Source organism: Electrophorus electricus, chromosome 17 (assembly GCF_013358815.1).
Source record: "Electrophorus electricus isolate fEleEle1 chromosome 17, fEleEle1.pri, whole genome shotgun sequence".
Taxonomy (NCBI): domain Eukaryota; kingdom Metazoa; phylum Chordata; class Actinopteri; order Gymnotiformes; family Gymnotidae; genus Electrophorus; species Electrophorus electricus.
In genome coordinates this window covers 7,780,326-7,790,325 of record NC_049551.1, presented here as the reverse complement: position 1 = coordinate 7,790,325, position 10,000 = coordinate 7,780,326, and the positions used below count along the sequence as shown (strand labels likewise).

Genomic DNA, 10,000 nt, shown 5'->3' with positions numbered 1-10,000 from the left:
TGTGCATCTCAGATTCAAGAGCTTTCCATATACAGAACTTGAAGCATTTGTTGATGCGTCACTAAACTGAAAGTAAACTCACATTTTTAGCCACATTAAAAAAATTATGATCATCACGATCAATTGCAAATAAGAGTATGGACATCATGAAATCACTACCTGAAAGACAAGACAAATAATATTTTTAATAATTACATCACAATTCATGTCTTTTATCAGAATTATTATTATTATTATTGATAATAATAATAATAATAATAATAATAATAATAATATCATTCCCTTCCCCTACTAACCCTACTATTTAGAGCACTTATGGACACAGAGTGTCGTAACTGTCATATACAATGGATACCACTTCATGCTTTTTCTTACAACCTGATTTGAGATTCATTGACAGTAGTTAAGTCTTTACTTGTTGTTGTTGATGTTACTGTCGGGCTACTAGTTGTTAATTCTGAAATGTTGTGGAATGCCATATTAATAGCCTGCACATAGACATGATTCTAGAAATTAATTATTATTATAATTAAAAATGATCATCTTGGAAGATTAAGGGAGAATGTGAAGGATTTTTACAATAAAATTCTGTCAGTAGAAATTTACTGCAAACATAAGCAAGTCACCACAAGTTTCTAAAGTAGCTTCTCAAATACTCAGGCTGACAAGTTTAGAAAAATTCTATGATGCAGCTGTGAACACTGATATAAAGGCTGTTGAAGTAAACTGCATCGTTTGCACAGCGTACTGCGTAATTAATTCATTTTAGGCATTTTTACTACAAATGTAAACATTTCTGCAACCTAACACCTAGCCGCAAATCTGACCTAAAAGAGTAAATGCATGCAAAATTCCATGAGATTGCAAACAAATGTTGGTGAAACCACTCAAAATATGCAGATAATTAAGATGCGAGACACATTACTACAAGAATTATAGCCTATAAGGTGTTAAGCTATAATCATGTTACTGCAGATAGAAAGGTAAGGAGGTGAGTGAAAAACACCTTGGTGACCAACACTGAATTTTTGAAACTTTTTCAAATTTAATCAGTCAAGCAGAAACTAATCACCACATGAAAGGCAAAAGTTGGCCCTCTAAAGCTTATTTAATTTAAAGCTTATCTAAAGCTTAACTATTAATCATAACATTAAGTTAACATATATTGTCAACAAAATTGCAAACTAGGGAAGATGTAACAATATATAATGTTGTTAATATTTAGTTTAGTTTTGATTCTGTTACTTCTCAGCACTATTACAATAATATTTGGAATACACCCGTTATCGTTCAACTGCATCCCTGAAATCCCAAGAGCATCAAAAGATAGTGGGACTACCTAAACAAAAGAGCTTGTCTAGTCATTTTAATGAGAGAACAAATAAAATCAGCTTACTAGTGAAGATGGCAATCAGCTTTGGCCTTCTATCATAAGATTGATATGTTGATTTCGGTCGTATATAGAAAAAAACTTGCTATAGTGGAAGAGATCACATCCTTCTACAGCCTGTTTCTGAAATGTTGTATGTAGTCTCTATGCCACCAGTGCTGTGAAAACTTAACTTCTTTTCTTGTGGTTTCCTGTCAAACATCATGTCCTCAGTCAGAATACGGAAACTTAAAATGTGAATTCATAAAAAGAAATAATAAAAAAAATGATTGTACATTTTTACAAGAGACAGAAAAACAGTGTGGATTGTCTATCTAAATCACCCAATTTCATAAACTTTGTTCATAAACAAAAATGTATGATACACCAAGACCACATAGTACTTCTTAGTGAATCTCCAAAAGGTGGTGGGTAGTCACGTTCATTCTGTTTTTTCACGCCTGCTATGCTTGTCCGCTATGCTTTTCCGCTTCTGTTTCACCACCGTTCCTTATTAATTCTGTGGTGACATGCAGAGTGTGAAGTGTTAATGAAAGGTTTACTCACCAACACAAGGGCCAAATGGTTTACTCACCAACACAAGGGCCAAATGGTTGTATCCCTCAAAGGTCACCCTTTGGTAGATCTAGTTTTTCAGCTGTTCATTTGCTGTACACTATGCATTCCGCTCTGAAGCTGTAGGTGTTCAGATGCTGAAATCTTATGATCGCATAACAAAACGTCTTCTCTTCGAACTCAGTACATTTTAATGTTTCAGCACGATATACATAATTTAAAAAGGCTTATTTATGCATTTCTTTCTTTTTAAGTGCAAATTATGTGATACCTAAACACAACTTGGCTATATGAATTACATTAAAAGTTTAATACAATCAAGTTAACAAAAGGTTGCAGTTTCATTTAAAAATGAGCATTTCAGTCCTCATGAAAGAAACAGGCCTGACAAGGTGATTGCAGCTCAGCTAGGAGAAAAGATAACATACAAGACAAAAACAATAGCGATCAATTAGCACTAGTAGCCAAGACCAGATTATCACCCAACATAAAGTAAGAGAATCGGGAAGACAGAAGAATTCAAACTGTAACAGGGCTGTGGTTCCATGTGTGGGTAATATTTAATACTATTCAGACAAGATGTACTAATCCAATGTTAAATATGTTAAAGTGTGGCACAATGTAACAAGGTCAAAACAATACTAATTGTTTGTTTACGTCACTGGTCTCTCTGACTGACTTCTCCGGCCAAAGAGAATATTGACATGAACATCAGAGCACAATATACAGGCAAAGGCTGTAAAATGCTTATTTTTCTATATTTAGCCATAGGTAGCTGAGAAGTGGTAGAGTGTCTAACCTTTACATTTTTGTAATCTATGAGTAAAGTGCTCAGACACCTCTGTGACATGCTGACACAAACAAATTCTGGTATCCTGAGCAAAGACAACAGTGACAGTACAATGGCACAAACTGCACTGCAGGATGGGTGAAAGAACCGTGTTGGCACAGAGAAAAATAAAAGCACAATTTGACTGCGATATGCTACAATGAGATGCTTTGCATGGTACGACGCTGTAGGTGTGTAATTGTCTCTTTCTCTCTGTCTCTCACACACACACACACACACACACACACACACACACACACACACACACACACACACACACACACACACACACACACACACACACACACACACACACACACACACCAATAAGTAAAAACAAACAACAACAACAAATAATAATAATAATAATAATGTGCAATGTCACAAAATGGGATCAAATTACAGCAACTTAAAGCATAAAAGTGCATACAGTATTATTAGCATCTTTGAACAAAGATACAGTGCCAGTTTTCCTTGCAAAGAAATATTGATCAAACATATGCAAGCCACATAAAAAGATCAATAAGGATAGCAAAAATTGCTGAGATTGTTCTAAGAAAAAATTCAAACAAAATAGCATAATTAATGTCAAAGTCATTAAACGGTCTTAAACAATAAATAGACTAGTACCAACGTCTCTGCCTCCTCCACAACCACTTTGTCTAAATGCACTGATGTGAATGACTATCCTTGTCACGCATGGTTCATAGAGTATGTGACCGGCACTTACTAATTTATCCTGTACATAAAATTGCAACAGGGCAACACAAAGAAATTAAAAACACGTGAGAGACAAACACTGTCAATGCCTGAAATAACTGGACAGTACCATAGTTTGGCTAAAAGTTTAAAGGGGGGGGGGGGGGGGGGGAAAAAAAACAAAACAAAAAAGGCCAAAAATGAGGTCCTCTCAATCTGAGAGACGGCATCTTTGAGCATCCGTTTTCTTTTTTCTCCACCCTTCCGCTAACGAGAGCGCGGACATCATTGAAGAACGCAGTACTTCTTATAGTCAGTTTCAAAGTCCTCGTCCATGCTGCTGGTGTCGGTCATCTTTTTCCCATCAGTCTTTGGCATGAACAGGGAGTAGTCCACACCCTGCTGCTCATAGAAGAGAATGTACGCAGAGTCCGTGTCGATCTCTTCCGGATTCATCTCCTGCGGACATCACAAACGGAAGCGTTAAGTACGTGAGCGGATCGGCAGCCATCGTGGGACGGCCGAGTGCGTGGCGTCTCACCTTGCAGCTGCTGTCGTTGTAACAGTACCACTTCTCATTGGGGTTTTTGGCATATGTTACATAGTGGCCTCCTCCAAGGATCCCTGAGTGACACTTTAAAACAGAAACAAGAACTTCAGGACTGAAGAAGTCTGTAACGTCCATGATTCAATTGCTAGAATGTAAACGGTCAACCGATGGTTTTGGAGATGCTCACCGATATTGCGTACAGGTCATAGACAGGCTCCAGGCAGATCCTGTCTCTTTGGTCCTGGGAGGCCTCCAGGTCCATGCTGTCCTCGGGGCAGCCGTTGCTCTCCAGCTCCGACACGGATGTGGCGTTGTCACAGTCCCTGCCGACGTCGTCACCCAGCGCGGAGTCCGGGCCCACGGTGTCGGCATCGCTGGGGACCTCGGGCCTGCCGCCGGCGGGCTCTAGCTCCAGCGGACTCTCTCTGCCACTGTCCAGGCTCTCCTTGCTGAGGGAGAGCTGCAGCCGCGAGTCCGGCCGCGCCACCCGCTTCTGGGCCGGCCTCCGGCGGTCAGCTTTGGGGCTGCCGCTGGGGCTGCCGCTTCTGCTGAGGGAAGAGATCAGCCTCCCGCTGCTCGGAGAGTCTGTAGGACACACACACACGCCGGCGCACACTAATGCGTAAATATTCTAACCGTCAATCCTTCGGGTCCTGATAGTGTTTCTCACTTTACCCATTCCCAATCCTGCTGAATACGAAATTCAGCGTAATCAATGTCCCAATTACAATACAGAACGTTACTACATCGGTGTGTGGCTTGGAGCTAACCTTTTGTATTATTAAAGGGAAGTGGTACGGCATTACAAGGTTGGTCTGCTGCTCCAGAGTTTGGTCCGGTTTCCTGTTCAGACAGCTCTTCTTTTGAACAAGATCTCCAGCCATGCTGGCTGTGTTCTGCCTCTCGAGGGGTCAGAAATGCACTGGGGTCAAAGCTGTCCCTGGGGAATCGCACAATCTTCTGAGATTTAATCCAGCGACCGTTCACAAACTGGAACCGCTTCAAATGCACAATCTGTCCCAGAGGAAGCAGAAGACATTGTTAACATCAGCCTAAGAGTTTTGCCTCCGACAAAACACTCGGGGGAAACCCATTTCCCACTATGTCAGGGTGACAAAAACAAATGTCGGATGAAAATGAAACTCAAAATTCAATACTAAAATACTGAAATCAAAATCAGCATTTTTCACCACCTTTTCTCACATTTTAGCTACATAATTTGCATTATTACTGAAATTATTTGTGTCATATTCTGATATTTTATTGTATTTATTCTTAAAGGTTTCAAAGTTTTTGGCATTTTTACTCTTTGAGATGAAAACTGAAAGAGGCATTTCAGGACGGCTGATGGGAGAAGCGTACCAGTATTGGTGGAAGTCTCCAGATGTCCAGCTTCTTGGTGGCCACGCGGTGGGTCTGGCACTTGGAGCAGTAGTAGAGCTCATTCTCGCCCAGCTCCTCCTCCGTGGTGAAGGCCCTCAGGCAGCTGTCCAGGCTGATGGGCTCGGCCTGGGCACGCCGGCTCAGCTCCACGCTCACGTGCTCCTCCACCAGCTGCACGGCACCGGGGCGTAAGTGTAACTCACTGCTAACCCACACATCTACACTGCACTCCGCCGCTCCGGAAGTGTCGCAAGGCTTCATTTAAAACTTTAAACGGGACAGCTAAACGTTTTTGAAAGGAATCCTTTGTTCTCAATTAACTGATTAATACCATTTATTAAAAACACATGTTTAAAACCTAGCTGCATTCCTGGCGCAACAGAACCTTCTAGAGGACTCTCTAGACTGGTGTGCAGGTCTTACCCTCTCTTGGGATGTCTGGTATCGGAGGTGCAGGGCAGTGGGGTCCCAGTCGACAGCTATGCACACATGGCCTACTGCAGCCCTGCCATCATTACACTCTATGGTACAGCCTCGGCAGAACCTGATAGCATGAGAGAGAGTAAGTGTTTCCTGTCTTGTATGTACCATTTTACCTTTACAAACAAACAAACAAACAAACAAACAAACAAACAAACAAACACCCACAATCACACCCGCTCATACCTGTACCACGGACACCAGGCACAGGAGTTCCCATCTCCTTGCACAGCACGCAGGGTGAAAGGGTACTGGTAGCCTAGGCTGTCATCACTACGGCAAGAGAGAGTTATAAAAGAGTAACATTCAAATGTTATCAACTCTTCAGTGCTCAGTACTGGCGTACATAGCATCTAAGGGCGTTTTCACACTAGAGCTTTTTTCTGGACCCAGGTCCGCTTGCTACGCAAGTTCGATATGTTTGGTCAAGTGTAAAAGCAGTTTTCGAGCCCGGGAGCGATTCAGGGTACCGATCTCTGGTCCTTCTGAAATCGGTGGTCTGGGGTTCACATCTAGCGAGCTCTAGTGCGTTCCGCAGCAAGTGTGGAAGCCCTCTGCTCTAGGTGTGGAGCTCCATGATTGGTTCATTTTGTAACGTGACTTCCAACTTTTATTATTGCTCTTTTCAAGTTTTGTGTATTTTCTGAGGAAACAAATGCTTACTATCCAGATAGACTTTTTAAAATCCATTTCTCTCAGGTACCTAAAAGTTTTGCCCAGCACCATAGAGTACATTTTACAGGGAAAAACAATCTGTTTACATACAACGCAACAAGAATCTTCTCATAAGAGAATGGCTCCTTGTGTGCAGGTGCTCCTGCACGGTGAAATTTCCTGCATCCTAAAAGCGTCGTTCGTTGCCGCCTAAGTGTTCGTATCCAAGCAAATAAGCAGCAAACTGAAGCTTCTTCCTACCACTTTGCGAGCTCACGCCCAGAAAAGCGACGTATGGAACTGTGCAATCGATTAACGGTTCAGATATGAGTTCTTGTGTGTGAAAGCAAATAATGAGCCCCTCCCTCAAACGTCCCTAGAATCGTTCCTGGGTGCGGACTCAAGTATTCGGGACAAGTGTGAAAACACCCTAAGGTATCAGGATCCATTGTGAGATTCAGGGGCGGTATAGCTAAACCACTGACCAGTCCTGGGCATGGTTGCATGGCTCCTGAGGGGGCAGTGGACTGGCCAGCCGGGACACCTGCGTCCACACCGTGTTGTACAGGTCTCGGCCGCGCGTATCTGCCATGCAGGGCACGATCAGGGGCATGCCGAACAGACTGGGCCTGTTCTTCTGAGACGAGAGGAAGTATAACTCTGCGCGCATCTGGTGGGGAAAGAAAAACACCACAAAACTATTAGCAAATATGCCTTCCAGACTAGGGTGTGTTCGTAGAATATGCATAATGTTTAAAAGGAATGAGAAACTCAGTTTTACCTAAAGCAAAGAAATTGTAAGGATATTGAATTTTAACAACCGACTGCGGTGTTTACCATTTTCCGGTGAATGGCAATAACGTAGCCGGTGAAGGGGCCGGCGTGGGGTGTCGGGACGTGGCCGTTGGGAAGGCCGTTGGCGGGGCTGCCATCTGCACTACAGGGCACCACCGTGTTCGGCATGCCTTTAGGAATGATGTCAAGCCTCAGGGATGTACTGTTGGAGAGTGATGGGCTTATACCATTGGCCACCTTTGGGAGGTCTCCTACAACCACAGTAAGCACCACAGAGGGACATCTAACAGCAAGCATTGATACGGGAAATAAGATCCTACGCCATGCATACAGACTCTAGCGACGCTTCAGTTTCTCATACAGTCATATCAACACACAACTTACTACCATTGCGTTACTATGCTAGCGACACTAATGTGTCGAAAAGTGGGTTTGTTCCCCAAATTATATCTGCTCAGTAGGTTAGCAGGGTAGATTGGGCCAAACAACTGCTGTCATGTTGCAAACATGAAATATTATCAGTTATATATCAACTGAAATCTGGCAAGGGTAAAGAGGCTGCCTGTTCTCACCGGTGCCCGCTTCTTTATGGGAGGTGGCAGACGAGGGGAACGTGGGTAGCGGGATTTCAAATGCGCACAGGAAGCCGCTCACAGCACGGCGCACTTTTTGGTTATCTAACGGAAAATTCTAGAACAGAGAAACGCTCGGTTAGCCCGAGACACAAGCGGCACAGCTTCAGGAAAGCAATAGCTCGTGCTGATCGGCACCTTAATGCAGGACAAATGAATCTCCACTAGGAGGAGCTGTTCCGGCTTCAGATGGCACAGCTCGCTCAGCAGGCTCTTCAGGCCGGAATATCTCTCATCCACGTTGAGCCTGAGCCCGTACCGCACTGGCGTCGAGCCGTCGAGCCTCACGACTGCACACAGGTATCCACACACAGGCTGTTAAGTGCCACTGAATGCAGCTCCATGCAGCAAACCAAACATTGCTCCCACTGGTTTGAATTTGGTGAAGACGTTGTGCAGATTTTTTTCATCCCGCCCTACTCTGATACGAGAGTGCCATGATGAACTCACCTATGATCTCGAGGTGCATGGAGTTGTCCATCGGCAGGGGGAGCGAGAGGAAGTTGAAGGGGTCAAAGCGTGAGCTGACGTGTCCGCAGGTTTTGCACTTGACCTGAGACCTGAGCTGGCCGTGGAACAGGTCCACCACTATAGAGCGGTTCCGTCTCAAATGGTTCTCCCAGGCCTGACAAGACACAGCCAACACAAGATCTGAGAGCACTGGAGGCATCAAAACTGCACTAGAAAAATATTCAGAACATCACCAACCTTAACAGTGCTGTATATGTAGCACAATGTAGAGCAAAACATTGCTTTATATGTTTGACACATTACTAACAGTTTAGTAGAATACAGATTTGCACACAAAACCAATAGAGTCTCACCTCAGACGCAACTTCCCAGTCAGGCCTGCCGTCGCTGTCCTTCAGCTCCACGTAAGGCTTGTCATGAACCCGGTTAAGGTCCTCGTGAAGGCCATCTAACAGAAAGGCCAGCAGCTCTTGAGAATCTTGCTGCTGGAAGCCATCGAACCGTGGAGCATACTTTGCTATGGTCCACTAAGCGTGGAGAGAAACAGCATGTAAAAGTACTACACAAGATTATCCTAAACATCAGATGATGCTCAAGTGATGCTTGATTCTCCACCATATATAACCTAAATTATCATTACAACGCATGCAGAAAACTCACCCAATACACCATAAGCAAGGAAATCTCATGCAGGTATACAATGAACAGCCATAACATTAAAACCATCTGCCTAATATTATGTAGGTCCCCTTCATGCAACCAAAACTCTTTCGACCCATCAAAGAAGACCTCTATAAGACCTCTAAAGGTGTCCTGTAGTATCAGGCAGCAAGACATTAGCAGCAAGTCCTTTAAGCTGTGAGGTGGGGCCTCCGCAGGCTGCACACCTGTTTTACCAGCACATCCCACAGGTGCTCAATTGGATTAAGATCCAAAAAAAAGTGTGAACCCTCACACCATGATCCAGTTCTGATTTCAGCAGCAGACAGAGGTCAGCAGGGGCACTCTGTCTAGACTTCAGCTCCACAGCCCCATACAGATCAAGCTGGGATGTATTGGGAGTTCTGACACGACTCCATTATAGTCAGCATTCGACTTTGAACTACAGTAGTTAGTGATATCAGAACAGATGGGCTGGCCTTCACTCCACCCACCCACACCCACGGCCCTGTTTGCTGGTTCACCGTTTATCTTTGCTTTGACCATGTTTGGTAGGAAGAAACCATTGCATATTGGGAACACCCTGTGAGATGCTTTGGAAATGCTCTGACCCAGATGTTTTGCAACCATCTAGCCATTACAATTTGGCCCTTGGCAACATCATTCATTGTTATGTTTGCCCATTTTTCCTGCTTCCAACACAGAGACTTCATGAACTGACTGTTCACTTGCTGCCTAATATAACCCACCCCTAGACAGGGGCCACTGAAACAGGATAATCAATGCTTTTCCCTTCAGTGCTTTTAATGTTATGGCTGATCAGTGTACATGTTTTAGACCGGTTATCAGGGGCATACCCTGAGTTTCAGTGGTGCGATGCTTTTCTGTGTACCATTCCACAG

The 10,000-nt window shown here is 43.7% G+C and overlaps 1 protein-coding gene across 1 annotated transcript in view; it reads right to left on the bottom strand.

The window, feature by feature from the left end:
• Window positions 1-3,077: 3,077 nt before the first annotated feature.
• The window catches only part of LOC113589022 (ubiquitin carboxyl-terminal hydrolase 32-like), a 16,836-nt gene continuing 9,913 nt past the window's right edge, over window positions 3,078-10,000 (bottom strand). The window contains exons 21-34 of the mRNA XM_027028468.2: window positions 9,956-10,000; window positions 8,792-8,965; window positions 8,418-8,592; window positions 8,106-8,257; window positions 7,908-8,025; window positions 7,378-7,586; window positions 7,026-7,210; window positions 6,073-6,159; window positions 5,830-5,950; window positions 5,386-5,577; window positions 4,794-5,037; window positions 4,211-4,608; window positions 4,015-4,107; window positions 3,078-3,932 (exon numbers count right to left, since the gene is read on the bottom strand). The exon at window positions 9,956-10,000 is cut by the window's right edge and continues 61 nt beyond it. Of these exons, the coding sequence (XP_026884269.2) occupies window positions 3,759-3,932; window positions 4,015-4,107; window positions 4,211-4,608; window positions 4,794-5,037; window positions 5,386-5,577; window positions 5,830-5,950; window positions 6,073-6,159; window positions 7,026-7,210; window positions 7,378-7,586; window positions 7,908-8,025; window positions 8,106-8,257; window positions 8,418-8,592; window positions 8,792-8,965; window positions 9,956-10,000 (2,367 nt within the window). The 3' untranslated portion in view covers window positions 3,078-3,758. The remainder of the gene's footprint in view (window positions 3,933-4,014; window positions 4,108-4,210; window positions 4,609-4,793; window positions 5,038-5,385; window positions 5,578-5,829; window positions 5,951-6,072; window positions 6,160-7,025; window positions 7,211-7,377; window positions 7,587-7,907; window positions 8,026-8,105; window positions 8,258-8,417; window positions 8,593-8,791; window positions 8,966-9,955) is intronic.